Here is a 27,610-nt window from a genome sequence, read left to right on the forward strand (position 1 = left end):
AACTGAAGCTAAAATGAATCTTCTCTACTACAGTTCTCCCTACCAGGCTCTTGCAGGAGCAGCTGCGAAGCATGCGGGTGGATCTGCTTTCATCTGGACTGCGTGGGGCGGCAGTAGGAAAGCTGCTGGAGATAGGAGGAGCTGAGAACCTGAGCCCCACGGGGAGCCTTTTTACAACAAACGCTGGAGCCTGGAGCTGCCGAAGGTATGGGGAGGGGGCTGAGACTCGTGTACCTGGTGGTGGCATTTCACTCTGACTGGCCGTGAGCTGCAGGCACAGTGTCGGAGACGCTCTCCTTCCCAGCAGTGGTCCCGTGATCCTGCCCTGTGGGTGGGTTCCCCCTTGTGCCTGCTCCTCCCTGTGACTCAGGGCCGTGTTCAGGGGGTTGTAAGAGACGAGTGCGGGGCCGGCGGTGTCCAAGAGACGCACAGGGCGATGGCCTGCGGAACCTCAGGGTGGAAGGGAAGTGGGGTAGGAAAAAATGCTGCTAACAGCACCTTTGCTTCAGTAGCTTTTCACGAGAAGAGGGAATCAAAGTGCATCCCAGGGGTTACAGGGGCTTTTGATGGATACTGAGGTGTTGATTTAACTGGACGTTTGTGGAAAAATACTTCCAGCCATTGCAGCTGGATGGTGTGAATTGCGCCCTCCTACCTTGAAACTTTTGCTTTGATTTCTGCAGGAGGAGCGATACAAAGGAGAGGACATCCTGAAACCTGAGTGCGGCCAGGTGCCTCTGCACCCCAGCCTTCAGTCCTCGGGGCCAGGCAGGGCTCGTGCCAGCCCCAGGGAGGGTTTTACACCCTCTGCAAGCAAGAGATGACTTTTCTCAGCCTTTTCACTGCCAAGGTCTGCTCTAAGCAAGGCATTACAGAAATACCCCTCTGATCTGCCAGCAAGCACGTGCCTCTTCATATGGCACCTGGCAGCCCCTGCTCTGCCTCCTGCATGGTATCTCAGAAAGTGGAAGGAACACAAAAAAACAACCCAAAATGCAAATTATTGCACTGCTGAGCTAGCTGGACATGAAAAACAATCTATCTGTGATTCCAAGCAGAGAAGCAGTCACAAAGTTGGAATTTAAAACAAGCCCAATCAAGCCCAGCAAGCAAAGCACTGTGGGCACACAGCTCTTGGCGGCGCTGGGCAGCACCCGCGCGTGAAGGAGCGGCTGTTTGTAGCCGTGGGTGTGCGGGTGTGTGGGCACGGGGAGGGCACAGCCGCCTTGTCTTGGCGGTGCTGGAGCGCTTAACAAAGGGTGACAGTGACAGATAGTGGCTTGGCAAGTTGAGTGGGACATTGAGGAAAACAGTTCTCATGGTGAAGGGTGGAGCAGGCCCTGAAACTGTCACGGCTGCGTTGATGCTCAGTGCCTGGTCCAGACTGCAGCAGCTCCTGGTCGGGAGATGAACCTCCTGTTTCACCTGATAGCCGTGATGTGTCCCCTGCGTGCTGCGGGCATGTCCCCGCTGCGGTAGAGCTGGCTGCTCATCCAGCTTCTGGGGGCTGCGGATGCTGCTGGGAAGGGGCCAGTGGGACTCCAAAACCCTGCCGTAGGACACAAGGACTTGGCGCAGTGTCTGCCTGGCATCCATCCCACTGCTCCCAGTGCCTCCAAGGGAAAAATCACTCCAGATCCTGAGAGGAGCTTCGGGGAGAGAGTTCTTTTGTGTAAATACGTTAGTGCGTTAACCAGAAATGGATGAGGGCATTTCCTGCCCTTGCAGAGGGCGTTGTCTTGTTATTCTTCCCGAGTTTCTGGACAGAAGCCACTGTCTCCTGGCATGGCTCTGTAGCCAGCAGATAACATGCTCCAGTCTTTCAGGACTTGATGAATGTCCCTGCCCACATCACCTTGCACTGCACAACAGGGCTGTCTCCCTTGTTGGTCCCATTCCTGGTCCCACCTGCGTTGGGTTTTGCTGCACACATTGTGTCAGGCATGGTCCCAGCACAGGGAGGGCCGTGCACAGCCCCGGTGCTGCGGCTGAGTTGCCTGGGCTGACTCTGGCAGTGGGGACAGGTCTTTGGAGAGACTCTGGGGCTGGAAACTAATCCTGGGGAAATCCCAAACGTTTGGGAAGTGGGAGGGGAGCCTTGGAGCTTTCCCTTTCCTGGGCTCCTGGTATGGAGTGACCAGGTATGTTAGAGCATATCAACCCCAGGGTTTTTTTTAGGCAAGACGCTCACAAAGTGCCAATTCCGCTTTGGCTCTCAGTTTTTTTACAGCTGTGCATTTCTGGAGAATCACTTTATTGCCCAATTTCCCATAATGAGCAATTACAGAGCTGTGTGTGTGGCCAGGTAATCCCCGGGTGTGCTCAGGGCACTGCCCGTCATTGTGTCACGCTGTGTGGCAGCCCTGCTCCTTGGTCACTGTACCCAGACATGCAACTGCAGAGTTTTTTAGGTGTCAGTGATTCCCTGGGTGTTTGTCGACCCGCTGTGCTTCAGCTGTGAGCCTGCAGAAGGTGGTTTGCAGGTAGTGTGACCATGGCAACTGTCTCTCTTTTCCCTAGATTTCAGGGCTTTCCTTCCCACATGTGGCTAAGTTTCTGGATGAGAGAAGCAGGTGCTGTGGAAAGTCCAGAAATTTTGGGACAACGCCTGGCTGACCGCAGGGATGAAGGAGGCAGGGGCTGCCTGTGCCAGCACCCTGGCTAATTCCCTTCTCCTGGGGTGGTCACTGGGGTGGGATTGTGTCCGTAGCCATCAGCAGCAGGTGGCAGGCCAGGTGGAGAGCCGCCTGACCCCGATCCCTGGGGCCGGCAGCAGTGGCAGCGCGGGAGCAAGCCCGGCTGCGCGGTGCTGCAGGGAGAGCTGGCACGGCCGGAGGCGTGAGCTCAGGTTACGTGTTGTACAGAAATGAGTGGCGCTGTGGGAGCCTGACGAGTTTCCCACTTTCGGCAGCCGGGGCGTATTAAAGGGGAGCATTGGGGCTGGCTGCTCATCCCAGCCGTGTCGCTGCCGCCTCAGCATGGCTGGGCCGGGGGGTGACGGGGACCTGCGGCACCTGCTGAAGCTGCACCGCACTGAGATCGCCATGGCGGTGGACGACGTCTTACCGCTGCTGCATGGCCTCGCCGACCACGATGTCGTCCCCGAGCACGTCTTCAAGGTGAGGCACGGGGTGGGTGAACGCAGCCCCAGCCACGTTGCAGGGACTGGGGCTGGCTGGCGGCACCTGGATGCGTGTCCACGGGTGGCGGTGGCATCGGCAGGAGACGCTGAGCCAGACGGAGCGAGAGGGCTCCCACCGCGCCTTCCACGCCCTGCTCACCTGGCTCCTGGGCCGTGATGTCACCGCCGTCCGCGACTTCTGGGCAGTTCTCTTCAAGGACTACAACCTGGAGCGCTACACCCGGCTCCGGCCCCTCCACAGCGCCTTCCCCAAAGGTAGGCAGAGGCCAGGCTGGAGGAGACGGCACCCCCGGGGGCTTCCCGCGGCAGGGGTGACACCTCAGGCTGGCTGTGCCTGTCCCTGCCCACTCTGCAGAGGTGGACCTCGGGCGGCAGCGCCGCAGCAGGCGCCTGTCCCCCAGCCCCATGGCACCGGTCCCACACAGACCCCAAGGCAAGAGAAAAGCCCCTGAGGAGCGGGATGGGGCCCGCATGGCACAGCCCTTGCCACGGCACGCTGCCAGCCCCGGTATGGAGACCCGGTGCAGGGTGGATGCAGGGAAGAAATGTGGCGGGGCACTTGCAGCGTGTCACCCAGGGTGACCAGTCCTCCAACACCCCCAGGGCCCCTGGCAAAGGCAAAGACCGTGAAGAAGCCAGAAAGTGTGGACACCACACACTCACCCCGTACCAGCAGTGAGTGCCAAACTCCTTTTCCATTCCCTGGGGACAAGCACAGCCACAGGTTTCTCCCCAAAACAGTCCCAGCTGGATGGCGATGGTCTGCGAGAGGCCAGCGGGCACCTGCAGCCAGCAGGCTTGGGCAGAGGGGTGGGTTGGGCCAAGGGGAGACAAGGGGCAGCAGTGGGGCAGTGTTTGCATTTAAGCCCCCAGGGGCTTCAGATGAGGCCGTCTGAGCCCCCCCTGCCCTCAGGCCTCCAGGCTGCAGCCACCTCGGTGCACAGGGTGGTGGCGGTGGCAGCCAGCGAGGTGCCCGTCACCCGCGGGGCTGCTGAGGGGAAGCACGTCCTCATCAGACATGGGCTGGAGCCGAGTGAGTAAGCGCAGGTGCTGGGTGGCCCCCCCGCCTCAAAAGACCCCCCCCTCTTTTGGGAGGGCCCCCAAAGAGGGGCAGGGGGTGGTGGGGACGGTGCTTGCCTCTCTTCCAGGCAGCGCCAAGGCGGGCAGCAGAGCCGGGGACGAGCTTTACGACCCAGCTGCTGGCGAGGAGCCCGGGGCCAGGAGCAGGAGTCGCAGCCTGAAACCCGCTGCCCGACCCAGGGCACCCCAAAGTGTACGGTTCCCCCCTCCTCCCCCCCCGCCCCGGCACCTTACAGCCGTATGAGCCCTCCCAGCAGCAGGGATCCTCCCTTCCCTGCAGCTGTCCCAGTGGCTGGTGGTTCCCAAAACTCCTCTCTCATTTTGCCCGCAGAGCGGGGGGCTGCAAGCGACACCCCAGGGCTGTCTGCCGGTGCCCACCATGCACAGCCAGGACCCCATGCCCCAGCAGGTGAGCCCCGGGCATGTCAGCACCCCAAAAGGCACCTGGTGAAATTGGGCCCGTTGGGATACGCCCGGTGTATCTGCCTGTGCTGGCTGAGTACAGGCAGCCTGGGAACAGGTGACCCCTGTGCCAAAAGGCACTGGTGTGTTAGGTGTTTGCAAGGCAGGCGCCGAGGGAAGATGCATCGAGGAGGCAGTGGGTGACAGCGTCCCCTGGTGCCACCCAGGGTGGCAGTGGCAGCGACCCCCTGCCCGCTCCCCCATGGCAGGAGAATGAGGACGAGTGCGCAGCGTGCGGTGACGGTGGAGAGCTCATCTGCTGCGATGGCTGCCCCCGGGCTTTCCACCTCGCCTGTCTGGTGCCCCCGCTGCCCCGCGTCCCCAGGTGAGCCCCAGCGTGGGACGTGTGGCTCTGGTGTCCTTGGGCGTCCCTGCCCTCGCTCACAGCCACGCTCTGGCTGCGCAGCGGGTCGTGGCAGTGCGGCTCATGTGCGGTCAAGCCGGGCCAGCTGCGGGAGGCAGACGAGGTTGCAGAGCAGCCCCCCGCGATCCCCGGGGAGGAAGAACGTGTTGCCCACATGGGCAGAGGCAATGGGAGTGTCTGCAGCCGCTGCTTCACCAGGATCCCTACACCCCAACACTGCCCTGCACTCAACGGGAACCCTGGGTGAGGCCCCCGCGGTCCCCCACATCTCAGCTCAAACCCCCTGGGTCCGGTCTTGCTGCCCAGAGGGTTTGTGACACTACCTTCGGTCGCAGGGGGCTGCTGCTTTGCAGTTCCTGCGGGAGCACCCCAGAAATGGGCAGCGTGGGGAACACCGCAGTTGCTGGAGACCACGCGCATCAGGCAGCAAAGGTCAGTACAGGCAGCACTGGGGGAACAGCCCGGGGAGTGGCAGCACTGGGCAAGGGCATTCGGAGGAGGACACGAGATGGGAGCGATGAAGCCGAGCAGTGATGGTTTGGGCTGCGTGAGGGACAAGCAGCTGTAGTGGGAGGTGTTGCTGAAGCTGGGCTGGAAGGGAACAGTGCACTACAGGGCAGCCACCAGCTGGGCTGCAGGCACTGAAGGACTGAACCCAGCACGTCACCAGACACGACCCATCTCCTCCGCAGGCAGAGTGTGGCGCCTCCAGCAGTGACCCCGTGTTAAGCAGGGATGAGCTCGACGCCCTCCTGGGCGAGGTAACTCATAGGTGGTGACACCAACAGGCAGAGCCCAACCACGGGGAACTGAATGCCTGGGGTAACCCCACATCAGGTCCTCAGCTTATGGGCAGCATGCAAGTGAGAGCCAGGATAAACCCAAGAGGCTGGGAGTAGGTGAAAATCAAGAGCGACCTCCTCCCCTGGGCTGTCCCACAGGGCGCCTGGGACGGGATCCTGCAGTGGGCTTTCCAGAGCATGGCACGGCCCCTCGCAGACACCCATGGGCTCTTCGTGTAGTGCATGCAGCTGGCACCAGGGAGCTGACAGGCTGCAGGCCAATGCTAAAGGGCAGCTGTGCACCGGTAAGAGCACAGATGCTGATGTATACCTATGACCACCACATAATAAAAGGAGATAAAAAAAGTGAGTTACAAAATACCCACAACCTGACAAGATTGGTTAATTACATAAAGATAACTAGAGGGAACAAAAAGTGGATGAAACATGACCACAAATTCCACAACTAAGCAAACAGATGAGATATTAATAAATGTGCAAATATACAAGGTGGGACAAGGAAAAAAAAAGCCTACAGCACCCGGTATTCCCAGGAGGTCTCCCATCCAAGTACTAACCGGGCCCGACCCTGCTTAGCTTCTGAGATCAGACGAGATCGGGCGTTGCCAGGGTGGTATGGCTGTAGGCACCCTCTTCCCCGGCAACAGCCCTCTTCCCCACACCCGCACCATCAACCGACACCCCAGGCGACGGCCTGTGCCACCGCCTCCCTGGCAAAAGGGGGGCGCCCCTGGCCCCGCAAAGGCCCCCCGACGGCAAAGACAAAAGCCTACAGCACCCGGTATTCCCAGGAGGTCTCCCATCCAAGTACTAACCGGGCCCGACCCTGCTTAGCTTCCGAGATCAGACGAGATCGGGCGTTGCCAGGGTGGTATGGCCGTAGGCACCCTCTTCCCCGGCAACAGCCCTCTTCCCCACACCCGCACCATCAACCGACACCCAGGCGACGGCCTGTGCCACCGCCTCCCTGGCAAAAGGGGGCGCCCCTGGCCCCGCAAAGGCCCCCCGACGGCAAAGACAAAAGCCTACAGCACCCGGTATTCCCAGGAGGTCTCCCATCCAAGTACTAACCGGGCCCGACCCTGCTTAGCTTCCGAGATCAGACGAGATCGGGCGTTGCCAGGGTGGTATGGCCGTAGGCACCCTCTTCCCCGGCAACAGCCCTCTTCCCCACACCCGCACCATCAACCGACACCCAGGCGACGGCCTGTGCCACCGCCTCCCTGGCAAAAGGGGGCGCCCCTGGCCCCGCAAAGGCCCCCCGACGGCAAAGACAAAAGCCTACAGCACCCGGTATTCCCAGGAGGTCTCCCATCCAAGTACTAACCGGGCCCGACCCTGCTTAGCTTCCGAGATCAGACGAGATCGGGCGTTGCCAGGGTGGTATGGCCGTAGGCACCCTCTTCCCCGGCAACAGCCCTCTTCCCCACACCCGCACCATCAACCGACACCCAGGCGACGGCCTGTGCCACCGCCTCCCTGGCAAAAGGGGGCGCCCCTGGCCCCGCAAAGGCCCCCCGACGGCAAAGACAAAAGCCTACAGCACCCGGTATTCCCAGGAGGTCTCCCATCCAAGTACTAACCGGGCCCGACCCTGCTTAGCTTCCGAGATCAGACGAGATCGGGCGTTGCCAGGGTGGTATGGCCGTAGGCACCCTCTTCCCCGGCAACAGCCCTCTTCCCCACACCCGCACCATCAACCGACACCCCAGGCGACGGCCTGTGCCACCGCCTCCCTGGCAAAAGGGGGGCACCCCTGGCCCCGCAAAGGCCCCCCGACGGCAAAGACAAAAGCCTACAGCACCCGGTATTCCCAGGAGGTCTCCCATCCAAGTACTAACCGGGCCCGACCCTGCTTAGCTTCCGAGATCAGACGAGATCGGGCGTTGCCAGGGTGGTATGGCCGTAGGCACCCTCTTCCCCGGCAACAGCCCTCTTCCCCACACCCGCACCATCAACCGACACCCAGGCGACGGCCTGTGCCACCGCCTCCCTGGCAAAAGGGGGCGCCCCTGGCCCCGCAAAGGCCCCCCGACGGCAAAGACAAAAGCCTACAGCACCCGGTATTCCCAGGAGGTCTCCCATCCAAGTACTAACCGGGCCCGACCCTGCTTAGCTTCCGAGATCAGACGAGATCGGGCGTTGCCAGGGTGGTATGGCCGTAGGCACCCTCTTCCCCGGCAACAGCCCTCTTCCCCACACCCGCACCATCAACCGACACCCAGGCGACGGCCTGTGCCACCGCCTCCCTGGCAAAAGGGGGCGCCCCTGGCCCCGCAAAGGCCCCCCGACGGCAAAGACAAAAGCCTACAGCACCCGGTATTCCCAGGAGGTCTCCCATCCAAGTACTAACCGGGCCCGACCCTGCTTAGCTTCCGAGATCAGACGAGATCGGGCGTTGCCAGGGTGGTATGGCCGTAGGCACCCTCTTCCCCGGCAACAGCCCTCTTCCCCACACCCGCACCATCAACCGACACCCCAGGCGACGGCCTGTGCCACCGCCTCCCTGGCAAAAGGGGGCGCCCCTGGCCCCGCAAAGGCCCCCCGACGGCAAAGACAAAAGCCTACAGCACCCGGTATTCCCAGGAGGTCTCCCATCCAAGTACTAACCGGGCCCGACCCTGCTTAGCTTCCGAGATCAGACGAGATCGGGCGTTGCCAGGGTGGTATGGCCGTAGGCACCCTCTTCCCCGGCAACAGCCCTCTTCCCCACACCCGCACCATCAACCGACACCCAGGCGACGGCCTGTGCCACCGCCTCCCTGGCAAAAGGGGGCGCCCCTGGCCCCGCAAAGGCCCCCCGACGGCAAAGACAAAAGCCTACAGCACCCGGTATTCCCAGGAGGTCTCCCATCCAAGTACTAACCGGGCCCGACCCTGCTTAGCTTCCGAGATCAGACGAGATCGGGCGTTGCCAGGGTGGTATGGCCGTAGGCACCCTCTTCCCCGGCAACAGCCCTCTTCCCCACACCCGCACCATCAACCGACACCCCAGGCGACGGCCTGTGCCACCGCCTCCCTGGCAAAAGGGGGGCACCCCTGGCCCCGCAAAGGCCCCCCGACGGCAAAGACAAAAGCCTACAGCACCCGGTATTCCCAGGAGGTCTCCCATCCAAGTACTAACCGGGCCCGACCCTGCTTAGCTTCCGAGATCAGACGAGATCGGGCGTTGCCAGGGTGGTATGGCCGTAGGCACCCTCTTCCCCGGCAACAGCCCTCTTCCCCACACCCGCACCATCAACCGACACCCCAGGCGACGGCCTGTGCCACCGCCTCCCTGGCAAAAGGGGGCGCCCCTGGCCCCGCAAAGGCCCCCCGACGGCAAAGACAAAAGCCTACAGCACCCGGTATTCCCAGGAGGTCTCCCATCCAAGTACTAACCGGGCCCGACCCTGCTTAGCTTCCGAGATCAGACGAGATCGGGCGTTGCCAGGGTGGTATGGCCGTAGGCACCCTCTTCCCCGGCAACAGCCCTCTTCCCCACACCCGCACCATCAACCGACACCCAGGCGACGGCCTGTGCCACCGCCTCCCTGGCAAAAGGGGGCGCCCCTGGCCCCGCAAAGGCCCCCCGACGGCAAAGACAAAAGCCTACAGCACCCGGTATTCCCAGGAGGTCTCCCATCCAAGTACTAACCGGGCCCGACCCTGCTTAGCTTCCGAGATCAGACGAGATCGGGCGTTGCCAGGGTGGTATGGCCGTAGGCACCCTCTTCCCCGGCAACAGCCCTCTTCCCCACACCCGCACCATCAACCGACACCCAGGCGACGGCCTGTGCCACCGCCTCCCTGGCAAAAGGGGGCGCCCCTGGCCCCGCAAAGGCCCCCCGACGGCAAAGACAAAAGCCTACAGCACCCGGTATTCCCAGGAGGTCTCCCATCCAAGTACTAACCGGGCCCGACCCTGCTTAGCTTCCGAGATCAGACGAGATCGGGCGTTGCCAGGGTGGTATGGCCGTAGGCACCCTCTTCCCCGGCAACAGCCCTCTTCCCCACACCCGCACCATCAACCGACACCCAGGCGACGGCCTGTGCCACCGCCTCCCTGGCAAAAGGGGGGCACCCCTGGCCCCGCAAAGGCCCCCCGACGGCAAAGACAAAAGCCTACAGCACCCGGTATTCCCAGGAGGTCTCCCATCCAAGTACTAACCGGGCCCGACCCTGCTTAGCTTCCGAGATCAGACGAGATCGGGCGTTGCCAGGGTGGTATGGCCGTAGGCACCCTCTTCCCCGGCAACAGCCCTCTTCCCCACACCCGCACCATCAACCGACACCCCAGGCGACGGCCTGTGCCACCGCCTCCCTGGCAAAAGGGGGGCACCCCTGGCCCCGCAAAGGCCCCCCGACGGCAAAGACAAAAGCCTACAGCACCTGGTATTCCCAGGAGGTCTCCCATCCAAGTACTAACCGGGCCCGACCCTGCTTAGCTTCCGAGATCAGACGAGATCGGGCGTTGCCAGGGTGGTATGGCCGTAGGCACCCTCTTCCCCGGCAACAGCCCTCTTCCCCACACCCGCACCATCAACCGACACCCCAGGCGACGGCCTGTGCCACCGCCTCCCTGGCAAAAGGGGGCGCCCCTGGCCCCGCAAAGGCCCCCCGACGGCAAAGACAAAAGCCTACAGCACCCGGTATTCCCAGGAGGTCTCCCATCCAAGTACTAACCGGGCCCGACCCTGCTTAGCTTCCGAGATCAGACGAGATCGGGCGTTGCCAGGGTGGTATGGCCGTAGGCACCCTCTTCCCCGGCAACAGCCCTCTTCCCCACACCCGCACCATCAACCGACACCCCAGGCGACGGCCTGTGCCACCGCCTCCCTGGCAAAAGGGGGCGCCCCTGGCCCCGCAAAGGCCCCCCGACGGCAAAGACAAAAGCCTACAGCACCCGGTATTCCCAGGAGGTCTCCCATCCAAGTACTAACCGGGCCCGACCCTGCTTAGCTTCCGAGATCAGACGAGATCGGGCGTTGCCAGGGTGGTATGGCCGTAGGCACCCTCTTCCCCGGCAACAGCCCTCTTCCCCACACCCGCACCATCAACCGACACCCCAGGCGACGGCCTGTGCCACCGCCTCCCTGGCAAAAGGGGGGCGCCCCTGGCCCCGCAAAGGCCCCCCGACGGCAAAGACAAAAGCCTACAGCACCCGGTATTCCCAGGAGGTCTCCCATCCAAGTACTAACCGGGCCCGACCCTGCTTAGCTTCCGAGATCAGACGAGATCGGGCGTTGCCAGGGTGGTATGGCCGTAGGCACCCTCTTCCCCGGCAACAGCCCTCTTCCCCACACCCGCACCATCAACCGACACCCAGGCGACGGCCTGTGCCACCGCCTCCCTGGCAAAAGGGGGCGCCCCTGGCCCCGCAAAGGCCCCCCGACGGCAAAGACAAAAGCCTACAGCACCCGGTATTCCCAGGAGGTCTCCCATCCAAGTACTAACCGGGCCCGACCCTGCTTAGCTTCCGAGATCAGACGAGATCGGGCGTTGCCAGGGTGGTATGGCCGTAGGCACCCTCTTCCCCGGCAACAGCCCTCTTCCCCACACCCGCACCATCAACCGACACCCAGGCGACGGCCTGTGCCACCGCCTCCCTGGCAAAAGGGGGGCACCCCTGGCCCCGCAAAGGCCCCCCGACGGCAAAGACAAAAGCCTACAGCACCCGGTATTCCCAGGAGGTCTCCCATCCAAGTACTAACCGGGCCCGACCCTGCTTAGCTTCCGAGATCAGACGAGATCGGGCGTTGCCAGGGTGGTATGGCCGTAGGCACCCTCTTCCCCGGCAACAGCCCTCTTCCCCACACCCGCACCATCAACCGACACCCCAGGCGACGGCCTGTGCCACCGCCTCCCTGGCAAAAGGGGGCGCCCCTGGCCCCGCAAAGGCCCCCCGACGGCAAAGACAAAAGCCTACAGCACCCGGTATTCCCAGGAGGTCTCCCATCCAAGTACTAACCGGGCCCGACCCTGCTTAGCTTCCGAGATCAGACGAGATCGGGCGTTGCCAGGGTGGTATGGCCGTAGGCACCCTCTTCCCCGGCAACAGCCCTCTTCCCCACACCCGCACCATCAACCGACACCCCAGGCGACGGCCTGTGCCACCGCCTCCCTGGCAAAAGGGGGCGCCCCTGGCCCCGCAAAGGCCCCCCGACGGCAAACTAACCGGGCCCGACCCTGCTTAGCTTCCGAGATCAGACGAGATCGGGCGTTGCCAGGGTGGTATGGCCGTAGGCACCCTCTTCCCCGGCAACAGCCCTCTTCCCCACACCCGCACCATCAACTGATACCCAGGCGACGGCCTGTGCCACCGCCTCCCTGGCAAAAGGGGGCGCCCCTGGCCCCGCAAAGGCCCCCCGACGGCAAAGACAAAAGCCTACAGCACCCGGTATTCCCAGGAGGTCTCCCATCCAAGTACTAACCGGGCCCGACCCTGCTTAGCTTCCGAGATCAGACGAGATCGGGCGTTGCCAGGGTGGTATGGCCGTAGGCACCCTCTTCCCCGGCAACAGCCCTCTTCCCCACACCCGCACCATCAACCGACACCCAGGCGACGGCCTGTGCCACCGCCTCCCTGGCAAAAGGGGGCGCCCCTGGCCCCGCAAAGGCCCCCCGACGGCAAAGACAAAAGCCTACAGCACCCGGTATTCCCAGGAGGTCTCCCATCCAAGTACTAACCGGGCCCGACCCTGCTTAGCTTCCGAGATCAGACGAGATCAGGCGTTGCCAGGGTGGTATGGCCGTAGGCACCCTCTTCCCCGGCAACAGCCCTCTTCCCCACACCCGCACCATCAACCGACACCCTAGGCGACGGCCTGTGCCACCGCCTCCCTGGCAAAAGGGGGCGCCCCTGGCCCCGCAAAGGCCCCCAGACGGCAAAGACAAAAGCCTACAGCACCCGGTATTCCCAGGAGGTCTCCCATCCAAGTACTAACCGGGCCCGACCCTGCTTAGCTTCCGAGATCAGACGAGATCGGGCGTTGCCAGGGTGGTATGGCCGTAGGCACCCTCTTCCCCGGCAACAGCCCTCTTCCCCACACCCGCACCATCAACCGACACCCAGGCGGCAGCCTGTGCCACCGCCTCCCTGGCAAAAGGGGGCGCCCCTGGCCCCGCAAAGGCCCCCCGACGGCAAAGACAAAAGCCTACAGCACCCGGTATTCCCAGGAGGTCTCCCATCCAAGTACTAACCGGGCCCGACCCTGCTTAGCTTCCGAGATCAGACGAGATCGGGCGTTGCCAGGGTGGTATGGCCGTAGGCACCCTCTTCCCCGGCAACAGCCCTCTTCCCCACACCCGCACCATCAACCGACACCCTAGGCGACGGCCTGTGCCACCGCCTCCCTGGCAAAAGGGGGCGCCCCTGGCCCCGCAAAGGCCCCCCGACGGCAAAGACAAAAGCCTACAGCACCCGGTATTCCCAGGAGGTCTCCCATCCAAGTACTAACCGGGCCCGACCCTGCTTAGCTTCCGAGATCAGACGAGATTGGGCGTTGCCAGGGTGGTATGGCCGTAGGCACCCTCTTCCCTGGCAACAGCCCTCTTCCCCACACCCGCACCATCAACCGACACCCAGGCGACGGCCTGTGCCACCGCCTCCCTGGCAAAAGGGGGCGCCCCTGGCCCCGCAAAGGCAAAGACAAAAGCCTACAGCACCCGGTATTCCCAGGAGGTCTCCCATCCAAGTACTAACCGGGCCCGACCCTGCTTAGCTTCCGAGATCAGACGAGATCGGGCGTTGCCAGGGTGGTATGGCCGTAGGCACCCTCTTCCCCGGCAACAGCCCTCTTCCCCACACCCGCACCATCAACTGACACCCAGGCGACGGCCTGTGCCACCGCCTCCCTGGCAAAAGGGGGCGCCCCTGGCCCCGCAAAGGCCCCCCGACGGCAAAGACAAAAGCCTACAGCACCCGGTATTCCCAGGAGGTCTCCCATCCAAGTACTAACCGGGCCCGACCCTGCTTAGCTTCCGAGATCAGACGAGATCGGGCGTTGCCAGGGTGGTATGGCCGTAGGCACCCTCTTCCCCGGCAACAGCCCTCTTCCCCACACCCGCACCATCAACCGACACCCAGGCGACGGCCTGTGCCACCGCCTCCCTGGCAAAAGGGGGCGCCCCTGGCCCCGCAAAGGCCCCCCGACGGCAAAGACAAAAGCCTACAGCACCCGGTATTCCCAGGAGGTCTCCCATCCAAGTACTAACCGGGCCCGACCCTGCTTAGCTTCCGAGATCAGACGAGATCGGGCGTTGCCAGGGTGGTATGGCCGTAGGCACCCTCTTCCCCGGCAACAGCCCTCTTCCCCACACCCGCACCATCAACCGACACCCTAGGCGACGGCCTGTGCCACCGCCTCCCTGGCAAAAGGGGGCGCCCCTGGCCCCGCAAAGGCCCCCAGACGGCAAAGACAAAAGCCTACAGCACCCGGTATTCCCAGGAGGTCTCCCATCCAAGTACTAACCGGGCCCGACCCTGCTTAGCTTCCGAGATCAGACGAGATCGGGCGTTGCCAGGGTGGTATGGCCGTAGGCACCCTCTTCCCCGGCAACAGCCCTCTTCCCCACACCCGCACCATCAACCGACACCCAGGCGACGGCCTGTGCCACCGCCTCCCTGGCAAAAGGGGGCGCCCCTGGCCCCGCAAAGGTCCCCCGACGGCAAAGACAAAAGCCTACAGCACCCGGTATTCCCAGGAGGTCTCCCATCCAAGTACTAACCGGGCCCGACCCTGCTTAGCTTCCGAGATCAGACGAGATCAGGCGTTGCCAGGGTGGTATGGCCGTAGGCACCCTCTTCCCTGGCAACAGCCCTCTTCCCCACACCCGCACCATCAACCGACACCCAGGCGACGGCCTGTGCCACCGCCTCCCTGGCAAAAGGGGGCGCCCCTGGCCCCGCAAAGGCAAAGACAAAAGCCTACAGCACCCGGTATTCCCAGGAGGTCTCCCATCCAAGTACTAACCGGGCCCGACCCTGCTTAGCTTCCGAGATCAGACGAGATCGGGCGTTGCCAGGGTGGTATGGCCGTAGGCACCCTCTTCCCCGGCAACAGCCCTCTTCCCCACACCCGCACCATCAACCAACACCCAGGCGACGGCCTGTGCCACCGCCTCCCTGGCAAAAGGGGGCGCCCCTGGCCCCGCAAAGGCCCCCCGACGGCAAAGACAAAAGCCTACAGCACCCGGTATTCCCAGGAGGTCTCCCATCCAAGTACTAACCGGGCCCGACCCTGCTTAGCTTCCGAGATCAGACGAGATCGGGCGTTGCCAGGGTGGTATGGCCGTAGGCACCCTCTTCCCCGGCAACAGCCCTCTTCCCCACACCCGCACCATCAACCGACACCCTAGGCGACGGCCTGTGCCACCGCCTCCCTGGCAAAAGGGGGCGCCCCTGGCCCCGCAAAGGCCCCCCGACGGCAAAGACAAAAGCCTACAGCACCCGGTATTCCCAGGAGGTCTCCCATCCAAGTACTAACCGGGCCCGACCCTGCTTAGCTTCCGAGATCAGACGAGATTGGGCGTTGCCAGGGTGGTATGGCCGTAGGCACCCTCTTCCCCGGCAACAGCCCTCTTCCCCACACCCGCACCATCAACCGACACCCAGGCGACGGCCTGTGCCACCGCCTCCCTGGCAAAAGGGGGCGCCCCTGGCCCCGCAAAGGCAAAGACAAAAGCCTACAGCACCCGGTATTCCCAGGAGGTCTCCCATCCAAGTACTAACCGGGCCCGACCCTGCTTAGCTTCCGAGATCAGACGAGATCGGGCGTTGCCAGGGTGGTATGGCCGTAGGCACCCTCTTCCCCGGCAACAGCCCTCTTCCCCACACCCGCACCATCAACTGATACCCAGGCGACGGCCTGTGCCACCGCCTCCCTGGCAAAAGGGGGCGCCCCTGGCCCCGCAAAGGCCCCCCGACGGCAAAGACAAAAGCCTACAGCACCCGGTATTCCCAGGAGGTCTCCCATCCAAGTACTAACCGGGCCCGACCCTGCTTAGCTTCCGAGATCAGACGAGATCGGGCGTTGCCAGGGTGGTATGGCCGTAGGCACCCTCTTCCCCGGCAACAGCCCTCTTCCCCACACCCGCACCATCAACCGACACCCAGGCGACGGCCTGTGCCACCGCCTCCCTGGCAAAAGGGGGCGCCCCTGGCCCCGCAAAGGCCCCCCGACGGCAAAGACAAAAGCCTACAGCACCCGGTATTCCCAGGAGGTCTCCCATCCAAGTACTAACCGGGCCCGACCCTGCTTAGCTTCCGAGATCAGACGAGATCAGGCGTTGCCAGGGTGGTATGGCCGTAGGCACCCTCTTCCCCGGCAACAGCCCTCTTCCCCACACCCGCACCATCAACCGACACCCTAGGCGACGGCCTGTGCCACCGCCTCCCTGGCAAAAGGGGGCGCCCCTGGCCCCGCAAAGGCCCCCAGACGGCAAAGACAAAAGCCTACAGCACCCGGTATTCCCAGGAGGTCTCCCATCCAAGTACTAACCGGGCCCGACCCTGCTTAGCTTCCGAGATCAGACGAGATCGGGCGTTGCCAGGGTGGTATGGCCGTAGGCACCCTCTTCCCCGGCAACAGCCCTCTTCCCCACACCCGCACCATCAACCGACACCCAGGCGGCAGCCTGTGCCACCGCCTCCCTGGCAAAAGGGGGCGCCCCTGGCCCCGCAAAGGCCCCCCGACGGCAAAGACAAAAGCCTACAGCACCCGGTATTCCCAGGAGGTCTCCCATCCAAGTACTAACCGGGCCCGACCCTGCTTAGCTTCCGAGATCAGACGAGATCGGGCGTTGCCAGGGTGGTATGGCCGTAGGCACCCTCTTCCCCGGCAACAGCCCTCTTCCCCACACCCGCACCATCAACCGACACCCTAGGCGACGGCCTGTGCCACCGCCTCCCTGGCAAAAGGGGGCGCCCCTGGCCCCGCAAAGGCCCCCCGACGGCAAAGACAAAAGCCTACAGCACCCGGTATTCCCAGGAGGTCTCCCATCCAAGTACTAACCGGGCCCGACCCTGCTTAGCTTCCGAGATCAGACGAGATTGGGCGTTGCCAGGGTGGTATGGCCGTAGGCACCCTCTTCCCTGGCAACAGCCCTCTTCCCCACACCCGCACCATCAACCGACACCCAGGCGACGGCCTGTGCCACCGCCTCCCTGGCAAAAGGGGGCGCCCCTGGCCCCGCAAAGGCAAAGACAAAAGCCTACAGCACCCGGTATTCCCAGGAGGTCTCCCATCCAAGTACTAACCGGGCCCGACCCTGCTTAGCTTCCGAGATCAGACGAGATCGGGCGTTGCCAGGGTGGTATGGCCGTAGGCACCCTCTTCCCCGGCAACAGCCCTCTTCCCCACACCCGCACCATCAACTGACACCCAGGCGACGGCCTGTGCCACCGCCTCCCTGGCAAAAGGGGGCGCCCCTGGCCCCGCAAAGGCCCCCCGACGGCAAAGACAAAAGCCTACAGCACCCGGTATTCCCAGGAGGTCTCCCATCCAAGTACTAACCGGGCCCGACCCTGCTTAGCTTCCGAGATCAGACGAGATCGGGCGTTGCCAGGGTGGTATGGCCGTAGGCACCCTCTTCCCCGGCAACAGCCCTCTTCCCCACACCCGCACCATCAACCGACACCCAGGCGACGGCCTGTGCCACCGCCTCCCTGGCAAAAGGGGGCGCCCCTGGCCCCGCAAAGGCCCCCCGACGGCAAAGACAAAAGCCTACAGCACCCGGTATTCCCAGGAGGTCTCCCATCCAAGTACTAACCGGGCCCGACCCTGCTTAGCTTCCGAGATCAGACGAGATCGGGCGTTGCCAGGGTGGTATGGCCGTAGGCACCCTCTTCCCCGGCAACAGCCCTCTTCCCCACACCCGCACCATCAACCGACACCCTAGGCGACGGCCTGTGCCACCGCCTCCCTGGCAAAAGGGGGCGCCCCTGGCCCCGCAAAGGCCCCCAGACGGCAAAGACAAAAGCCTACAGCACCCGGTATTCCCAGGAGGTCTCCCATCCAAGTACTAACCGGGCCCGACCCTGCTTAGCTTCCGAGATCAGACGAGATCGGGCGTTGCCAGGGTGGTATGGCCGTAGGCACCCTCTTCCCCGGCAACAGCCCTCTTCCCCACACCCGCACCATCAACCGACACCCAGGCGGCAGCCTGTGCCACCGCCTCCCTGGCAAAAGGGGGCGCCCCTGGCCCCGCAAAGGCCCCCCGACGGCAAAGACAAAAGCCTACAGCACCCGGTATTCCCAGGAGGTCTCCCATCCAAGTACTAACCGGGCCCGACCCTGCTTAGCTTCCGAGATCAGACGAGATCGGGCGTTGCCAGGGTGGTATGGCCGTAGGCACCCTCTTCCCCGGCAACAGCCCTCTTCCCCACACCCGCACCATCAACCGACACCCAGGCGACGGCCTGTGCCACCGCCTCCCTGGCAAAAGGGGGCGCCCCTGGCCCCGCAAAGGCCCCCCAACGGCAAAGACAAAAGCCTACAGCACCCGGTATTCCCAGGAGGTCTCCCATCCAAGTACTAACCGGGCCCGACCCTGCTTAGCTTCCGAGATCAGACGAGATCGGGCGTTGCCAGGGTGGTATGGCCGTAGGCACCCTCTTCCCCGGCAACAGCCCTCTTCCCCACACCCGCACCATCAACCGACACCCAGGCGGCAGCCTGTGCCACCGCCTCCCTGGCAAAAGGGGGCGCCCCTGGCCCCGCAAAGGCCCCCCGACGGCAAAGACAAAAGCCTACAGCACCCGGTATTCCCAGGAGGTCTCCCATCCAAGTACTAACCGGGCCCGACCCTGCTTAGCTTCCGAGATCAGACGAGATCGGGCGTTGCCAGGGTGGTATGGCCGTAGGCACCCTCTTCCCCGGCAACAGCCCTCTTCCCCACACCCGCACCATCAACCGACACCCAGGCGACGGCCTGTGCCACCGCCTCCCTGGCAAAAGGGGGCGCCCCTGGCCCCGCAAAGGCCCCCCAACGGCAAAGACAAAAGCCTACAGCACCCGGTATTCCCAGGAGGTCTCCCATCCAAGTACTAACCGGGCCCGACCCTGCTTAGCTTCCGAGATCAGACGAGATTGGGCGTTGCCAGGGTGGTATGGCCGTAGGCACCCTCTTCCCCGGCAACAGCCCTCTTCCCCACACCCGCACCATCAACCGACACCCAGGCGACGGCCTGTGCCACCGCCTCCCTGGCAAAAGGGGGCGCCCCTGGCCCCGCAAAGGCCCCCCGACGGCAAAGACAAAAGCCTACAGCACCCGGTATTCCCAGGAGGTCTCCCATCCAAGTACTAACCGGGCCCGACCCTGCTTAGCTTCCGAGATCAGACGAGATCGGGCGTTGCCAGGGTGGTATGGCCGTAGGCACCCTCTTCCCCGGCAACAGCCCTCTTCCCCACACCCGCACCATCAACCGACACCCAGGCGACGGCCTGTGCCACCGCCTCCCTGGCAAAAGGGGGCGCCCCTGGCCCCGCAAAGGCAAAGACAAAAGCCTACAGCACCCGGTATTCCCAGGAGGTCTCCCATCCAAGTACTAACCGGGCCCGACCCTGCTTAGCTTCCGAGATCAGACGAGATCGGGCGTTGCCAGGGTGGTATGGCCGTAGGCACCCTCTTCCCCGGCAACAGCCCTCTTCCCCACACCCGCACCATCAACCGACACCCAGGCGACGGCCTGTGCCACCGCCTCCCTGGCAAAAGGGGGCGCCCCTGGCCCCGCAAAGGCCCCCCGACGGCAAAGACAAAAGCCTACAGCACCCGGTATTCCCAGGAGGTCTCCCATCCAAGTACTAACCGGGCCCGACCCTGCTTAGCTTCCGAGATCAGACGAGATCGGGCGTTGCCAGGGTGGTATGGCCGTAGGCACCCTCTTCCCCGGCAACAGCCCTCTTCCCCACACCCGCACCATCAATCGACACCCAGGCGACGGCCTGTGCCACCGCCTCCGTGGCAAAAGGGGGAGCCCCTGGCCCCGCAAAGGCCCCCCGACGGCAAAGACAAAAGCCTACAGCACCCGGTATTCCCAGGAGGTCTCCCATCCAAGTACTAACCGGGCCCGACCCTGCTTAGCTTCCGAGATCAGACGAGATCGGGCGTTGCCAGGGTGGTATGGCCGTAGGCACCCTCTTCCCCGGCAACAGCCCTCTTCCCCACACCCGCACCATCAACCGACACCCTAGGCGACGGCTGTGCCACCGCCTCCCTGGCAAAAGGGGGCGCCCCTGGCCCCGCAAAGGCCCCCCGACGGCAAAGACAAAAGCCTACAGCACCCGGTATTCCCAGGAGGTCTCCCATCCAAGTACTAACCGGGCCCGACCCTGCTTAGCTTCCGAGATCAGACGAGATCGGGCGTTGCCAGGGTGGTATGGCCGTAGGCACCCTCTTCCCCGGCAACAGCCCTCTTCCCCACACCCGCACCATCAACCGACACCCAGGCGACGGCCTGTGCCACCGCCTCCCTGGCAAAAGGGGGCGCCCCTGGCCCCGCAAAGGCAAAGACAAAAGCCTACAGCACCCGGTATTCCCAGGAGGTCTCCCATCCAAGTACTAACCGGGCCCGACCCTGCTTAGCTTCCGAGATCAGACGAGATCGGGCGTTGCCAGGGTGGTATGGCCTTAGGCACCCTCTTCCCCGGCAACAGCCCTCTTCCCCACACCCGCACCATCAACCGACACCCAGGCGACGGCCTGTGCCACCGCCTCCCTGGCAAAAGGGGGCGCCCCTGGCCCCGCAAAGGCCCCCCGACGGCAAAGACAAAAGCCTACAGCACCCGGTATTCCCAGGAGGTCTCCCATCCAAGTACTAACCGGGCCCGACCCTGCTTAGCTTCCGAGATCAGACGAGATCGGGCGTTGCCAGGGTGGTATGGCCGTAGGCACCCTCTTCCCCGGCAACAGCCCTCTTCCCCACACCCGCACCATCAACCGACACCCAGGCGACGGCCTGTGCCACCGCCTCCCTGGCAAAAGGGGGCGCCCCTGGCCCCGCAAAGGCCCCCCGACGGCAAAGACAAAAGCCTACAGCACCCGGTATTCCCAGGAGGTCTCCCATCCAAGTACTAACCGGGCCCGACCCTGCTTAGCTTCCGAGATCAGACGAGATCGGGCGTTGCCAGGGTGGTATGGCCGTAGGCACCCTCTTCCCCGGCAACAGCCCTCTTCCCCACACCCGCACCATCAACCGACACCCAGGCGACGGCCTGTGCCACCGCCTCCCTGGCAAAAGGGGGCGCCCCTGGCCCCGCAAAGGCCCCCCGACGGCAAAGACAAAAGCCTACAGCACCCGGTATTCCCAGGAGGTCTCCCATCCAAGTACTAACCGGGCCCGACCCTGCTTAGCTTCCGAGATCAGACGAGATCGGGCGTTGCCAGGGTGGTATGGCCGTAGGCACCCTCTTCCCCGGCAACAGCCCTCTTCCCCACACCCGCACCATCAACCGACACCCAGGCGACGGCCTGTGCCACCGCCTCCCTGGCAAAAGGGGGCGCCCCTGGCCCCGCAAAGGCCCCCCGACGGCAAAGACAAAAGCCTACAGCACCCGGTATTCCCAGGAGGTCTCCCATCCAAGTACTAACCGGGCCCGACCCTGCTTAGCTTCCGAGATCAGACGAGATCGGGCGTTGCCAGGGTGGTATGGCCGTAGGCACCCTCTTCCCCGGCAACAGCCCTCTTCCCCACACCCGCACCATCAACCGACACCCAGGCGACGGCCTGTGCCACCGCCTCCCTGGCAAAAGGGGGCGCCCCTGGCCCCGCAAAGGCCCCCCGACGGCAAAGACAAAAGCCTACAGCACCCGGTATTCCCAGGAGGTCTCCCATCCAAGTACTAACCGGGCCCGACCCTGCTTAGCTTCCGAGATCAGACGAGATCGGGCGTTGCCAGGGTGGTATGGCCGTAGGCACCCTCTTCCCCGGCAACAGCCCTCTTCCCCACACCCGCACCATCAACCGACACCCTAGGCGACGGCCTGTGCCACCGCCTCCCTGGCAAAAGGGGGCGCCCCTGGCCCCGCAAAGGCCCCCCGACGGCAAAGACAAAAGCCTACAGCACCCGGTATTCCCAGGAGGTCTCCCATCCAAGTACTAACCGGGCCCGACCCTGCTTAGCTTCCGAGATCAGACGAGATCGGGCGTTGCCAGGGTGGTATGGCCGTAGGCACCCTCTTCCCCGGCAACAGCCCTCTTCCCCACACCCGCACCATCAACCGACACCCAGGCGGCAGCCTGTGCCACCGCCTCCCTGGCAAAAGGGGGCGCCCCTGGCCCCGCAAAGGCCCCCCGACGGCAAAGACAAAAGCCTACAGCACCCGGTATTCCCAGGAGGTCTCCCATCCAAGTACTAACCGGGCCCGACCCTGCTTAGCTTCCGAGATCAGACGAGATCGGGCGTTGCCAGGGTGGTATGGCCGTAGGCACCCTCTTCCCCGGCAACAGCCCTCTTCCCCACACCCGCACCATCAACCGACACCCAGGCGACGGCCTGTGCCACCGCCTCCCTGGCAAAAGGGGGCGCCCCTGGCCCCGCAAAGGCCCCCCGACGGCAAAGACAAAAGCCTACAGCACCCGGTATTCCCAGGAGGTCTCCCATCCAAGTACTAACCGGGCCCGACCCTGCTTAGCTTCCGAGATCAGACGAGATCGGGCGTTGCCAGGGTGGTATGGCCGTAGGCACCCTCTTCCCCGGCAACAGCCCTCTTCCCCACACCCGCACCATCAACCGACACCCAGGCGACGGCCTGTGCCACCGCCTCCCTGGCAAAAGGGGGCGCCCCTGGCCCCGCAAAGGCCCCCCGACGGCAAAGACAAAAGCCTACAGCACCCGGTATTCCCAGGAGGTCTCCCATCCAAGTACTAACCGGGCCCGACCCTGCTTAGCTTCCGAGATCAGACGAGATCGGGCGTTGCCAGGGTGGTATGGCCGTAGGCACCCTCTTCCCCGGCAACAGCCCTCTTCCCCACACCCGCACCATCAATCGACACCCAGGCGACGGCCTGTGCCACCGCCTCCGTGGCAAAAGGGGGAGCCCCTGGCCCCGCAAAGGCCCCCCGACGGCAAAGACAAAAGCCTACAGCACCCGGTATTCCCAGGAGGTCTCCCATCCAAGTACTAACCGGGCCCGACCCTGCTTAGCTTCCGAGATCAGACGAGATCGGGCGTTGCCAGGGTGGTATGGCCGTAGGCACCCTCTTCCCCGGCAACAGCCCTCTTCCCCACACCCGCACCATCAACCGACACCCTAGGCGACGGCTGTGCCACCGCCTCCCTGGCAAAAGGGGGCGCCCCTGGCCCCGCAAAGGCCCCCCGACGGCAAAGACAAAAGCCTACAGCACCCGGTATTCCCAGGAGGTCTCCCATCCAAGTACTAACCGGGCCCGACCCTGCTTAGCTTCCGAGATCAGACGAGATCGGGCGTTGCCAGGGTGGTATGGCCTTAGGCACCCTCTTCCCCGGCAACAGCCCTCTTCCCCACACCCGCACCATCAACCGACACCCAGGCGACGGCCTGTGCCACCGCCTCCCTGGCAAAAGGGGGCGCCCCTGGCCCCGCAAAGGCCCCCCGACGGCAAAGACAAAAGCCTACAGCACCCGGTATTCCCAGGAGGTCTCCCATCCAAGTACTAACCGGGCCCGACCCTGCTTAGCTTCCGAGATCAGACGAGATCGGGCGTTGCCAGGGTGGTATGGCCGTAGGCACCCTCTTCCCCGGCAACAGCCCTCTTCCCCACACCCGCACCATCAACCGACACCCAGGCGACGGCCTGTGCCACCGCCTCCCTGGCAAAAGGGGGCGCCCCTGGCCCCGCAAAGGCCCCCCGACGGCAAAGACAAAAGCCTACAGCACCCGGTATTCCCAGGAGGTCTCCCATCCAAGTACTAACCGGGCCCGACCCTGCTTAGCTTCCGAGATCAGACGAGATCGGGCGTTGCCAGGGTGGTATGGCCGTAGGCACCCTCTTCCCCGGCAACAGCCCTCTTCCCCACACCCGCACCATCAACCGACACCCAGGCGACGGCCTGTGCCACCGCCTCCCTGGCAAAAGGGGGCGCCCCTGGCCCCGCAAAGGCCCCCCGACGGCAAAGACAAAAGCCTACAGCACCCGGTATTCCCAGGAGGTCTCCCATCCAAGTACTAACCGGGCCCGACCCTGCTTAGCTTCCGAGATCAGACGAGATCGGGCGTTGCCAGGGTGGTATGGCCGTAGGCACCCTCTTCCCCGGCAACAGCCCTCTTCCCCACACCCGCACCATCAACCGACACCCAGGCGACGGCCTGTGCCACCGCCTCCCTGGCAAAAGGGGGCGCCCCTGGCCCCGCAAAGGCCCCCCGACGGCAAAGACAAAAGCCTACAGCACCCGGTATTCCCAGGAGGTCTCCCATCCAAGTACTAACCGGGCCCGACCCTGCTTAGCTTCCGAGATCAGACGAGATCGGGCGTTGCCAGGGTGGTATGGCCGTAGGCACCCTCTTCCCCGGCAACAGCCCTCTTCCCCACACCCGCACCATCAACCGACACCCAGGCGACGGCCTGTGCCACCGCCTCCCTGGCAAAAGGGGGCGCCCCTGGCCCCGCAAAGGCCCCCCGACGGCAAAGACAAAAGCCTACAGCACCCGGTATTCCCAGGAGGTCTCCCATCCAAGTACTAACCGGGCCCGACCCTGCTTAGCTTCCGAGATCAGACGAGATCGGGCGTTGCCAGGGTGGTATGGCCTTAGGCACCCTCTTCCCCGGCAACAGCCCTCTTCCCCACACCCGCACCATCAACCGACACCCAGGCGACGGCCTGTGCCACCGCCTCCCTGGCAAAAGGGGGCGCCCCTGGCCCCGCAAAGGCCCCCCGACGGCAAAGACAAAAGCCTACAGCACCCGGTATTCCCAGGAGGTCTCCCATCCAAGTACTAACCGGGCCCGACCCTGCTTAGCTTCCGAGATCAGACGAGATCGGGCGTTGCCAGGGTGGTATGGCCGTAGGCACCCTCTTCCCCGGCAACAGCCCTCTTCCCCACACCCGCACCATCAACCGACACCCAGGCGACGGCCTGTGCCACCGCCTCCCTGGCAAAAGGGGGCGCCCCCTGCCCCGCAAAGGCCCCCCGACGGCAAAGACAAAAGCCTACAGCACCCGGTATTCCCAGGAGGTCTCCCATCCAAGTACTAACCGGGCCCGACCCTGCTTAGCTTCCGAGATCAGACGAGATCGGGCGTTGCCAGGGTGGTATGGCCGTAGGCACCCTCTTCCCCGGCAACAGCCCTCTTCCCCACACCCGCACCATCAACCGACACCCAGGCGACGGCCTGTGCCACCGCCTCCCTGGCAAAAGGGGGCGCCCCTGGCCCCGCAAAGGCCCCCCGACGGCAAAGACAAAAGCCTACAGCACCCGGTATTCCCAGGAGGTCTCCCATCCAAGTACTAACCGGGCCCGACCCTGCTTAGCTTCCGAGATCAGACGAGATCGGGCGTTGCCAGGGTGGTATGGCCGTAGGCACCCTCTTCCCCGGCAACAGCCCTCTTCCCCACACCCCGCACCATCAACCGACACCCAGGCGACGGCCTGTGCCACCGCCTCCCTGGCAAAAGGGGGCGCCCCTGGCCCCGCAAAGGCCCCCCGACGGCAAAGACAAAAGCCTACAGCACCCGGTATTCCCAGGAGGTCTCCCATCCAAGTACTAACCGGCCCGACCCTGCTTAGCTTCCGAGATCAGACGAGATCGGGCGTTGCCAGGGTGGTATGGCCGTAGGCACCCTCTTCCCCGGCAACAGCCCTCTTCCCCACACCCGCACCATCAACCGACACCCAGGCGGCAGCCTGTGCCACCGCCTCCCTGGCAAAAGGGGGGCGCCCCTGGCCCCGCAAAGGCCCCCCGACGGCAAAGACAAAAGCCTACAGCACCCGGTATTCCCAGGAGGTCTCCCATCCAAGTACTAACCGGGCCCGACCCTGCTTAGCTTCCGAGATCAGACGAGATCGGGCGTTGCCAGGGTGGTATGGCCGTAGGCACCCTCTTCCCCGGCAACAGCCCTCTTCCCCACACCCGCACCATCAACCGACACCCAGGCGGCAGCCTGTGCCACCGCCTCCCTGGCAAAAGGGGGCGCCCCTGGGCCCCGCAAAGGCCCCCCGACGGCAAAGACAAAAGCCTACAGCACCCGGTATTCCCAGGAGGTCTCCCATCCAAGTACTAACCGGGCCCGACCCTGCTTAGCTTCCGAGATCAGACGAGATCGGGCGTTGCCAGGGTGGTATGGCCGTAGGCACCCTCTTCCCCGGCAACAGCCCTCTTCCCCACACCCGCACCATCAACCGACACCCAGGCGACGGCCTGTGCCACCGCCTCCCTGGCAAAAGGGGGCGCCCCCTGGCCCCGCAAAGGCCCCCCGACGGCAAAGACAAAAGCCTACAGCACCCGGTATTCCCAGGAGGTCTCCCATCCAAGTACTAACCGGGCCCGACCCTGCTTAGCTTCCGAGATCAGACGAGATCGGGCGTTGCCAGGGTGGTATGGCCGTAGGCACCCTCTTCCCCGGCAACAGCCCTCTTCCCCACACCCGCACCATCAACCGACACCCAGGCGACGGCCTGTGCCACCGCCTCCCTGGCAAAAGGGGGCGCCCCTGGCCCCGCAAAGGCCCCCCGACGGCAAAGACAAAAGCCTACAGCACCCGGTATTCCCAGGAGGTCTCCCATCCAAGTACTAACCGGGCCCGACCCTGCTTAGCTTCCGAGATCAGACGAGATCGGGCGTTGCCAGGGTGGTATGGCCGTAGGCACCCTCTTCCCCGGCAACAGCCCCTCTTCCCCACAACCCGCACCATCAACCGACACCCTAGGCGACGGCCTGTGCCACCGCCTCCCTGGCAAAAGGGGGCGCCCCTGGCCCCGCAAAGGCCCCCCGACGGCAAAGACAAAAGCCTACAGCACCCGGTATTCCCAGGAGGGTCTCCCATCCAAGTACTAACCGGGCCCGACCCTGCTTAGCTTCCGAGATCAGACGAGATCGGGCGTTGCCAGGGTGGTATGGCCGTAGGCACCCTCTTCCCCGGCAACAGCCCTCTTCCCCACACCCGCACCATCAACCGACACCCAGGCGACGGCCTGTGCCACCGCCTCCCTGGCAAAAGGGGGCGCCCCTGGCCCCGCAAAGGCCCCCCGACGGCAAAGACAAAAGCCTACAGCACCCGGTATTCCCAGGAGGTCTCCCATCCAAGTACTAACCGGGCCCGACCCTGCTTAGCTTCCGAGATCAGACGAGATCGGGCGTTGCCAGGGTGGTATGGCCGTAGGCACCCTCTTCCCCGGCAACAGCCCTCTTCCCCACACCCGCACCATCAACCGACACCCAGGCGACGGCCTGTGCCACCGCCTCCCCTGGCAAAAGGGGGGCGCCCCTGGCCCCGCAAAGGCCCCCCGACGGCAAAGACAAAAGCCTACAGCACCCGGTATTCCCAGGAGGTCTCCCATCCAAGTACTAACCGGGCCCGACCCTGCTTAGCTTCCGAGATCAGACGAGATCGGGCGTTGCCAGGGTGGTATGGCCGTAGGCACCCTCTTCCCCGGCAACAGCCCCTCTTCCCCACACCCGCACCATCAACCGACACCCAGGCGGGCAGCCTGTGCCACCGCCTCCCTGGCAAAAGGGGGCGCCCCCTGGCCCCGCAAAGGCCCCCCGACGGCAAAGACAAAAGCCTACAGCACCCGGTATTCCCAGGAGGTCTCCCATCCAAGTACTAACCGGGCCCGACCCTGCTTAGCTTCCGAGATCAG

The 27,610-nt window shown here is 64.2% G+C and overlaps 2 protein-coding genes across 2 annotated transcripts in view; one reads left to right on the forward strand and one right to left on the reverse strand.

Annotated features, from left to right (window-relative positions):
* Positions 1-27,610, reverse strand: part of SCLY (selenocysteine lyase) — a 55,781-nt gene that overhangs the window by 10,035 nt on the left and 18,136 nt on the right. The window lies entirely within an intron of this gene.
* LOC308199476 (autoimmune regulator-like) lies at positions 97-6,528 on the forward strand. The gene is made up of 12 exons (XM_080603698.1): positions 97-3,119; positions 3,223-3,397; positions 3,498-3,650; positions 3,746-3,817; positions 4,056-4,175; positions 4,291-4,415; positions 4,554-4,631; positions 4,777-5,009; positions 5,091-5,291; positions 5,384-5,480; positions 5,741-5,809; positions 5,990-6,528. Exons 1-12 carry the CDS (start codon positions 2,979-2,981, stop codon positions 6,068-6,070), a joined length of 1,545 nt encoding a protein of 514 aa, XP_080459824.1. The 5' UTR covers positions 97-2,978; the 3' UTR covers positions 6,071-6,528.

This window comes from Anser brachyrhynchus, assembly GCF_964034855.1.
Source record: "Anser brachyrhynchus genome assembly, chromosome: 9".
Taxonomy (NCBI): Eukaryota; Metazoa; Chordata; class Aves; order Anseriformes; family Anatidae; genus Anser; species Anser brachyrhynchus.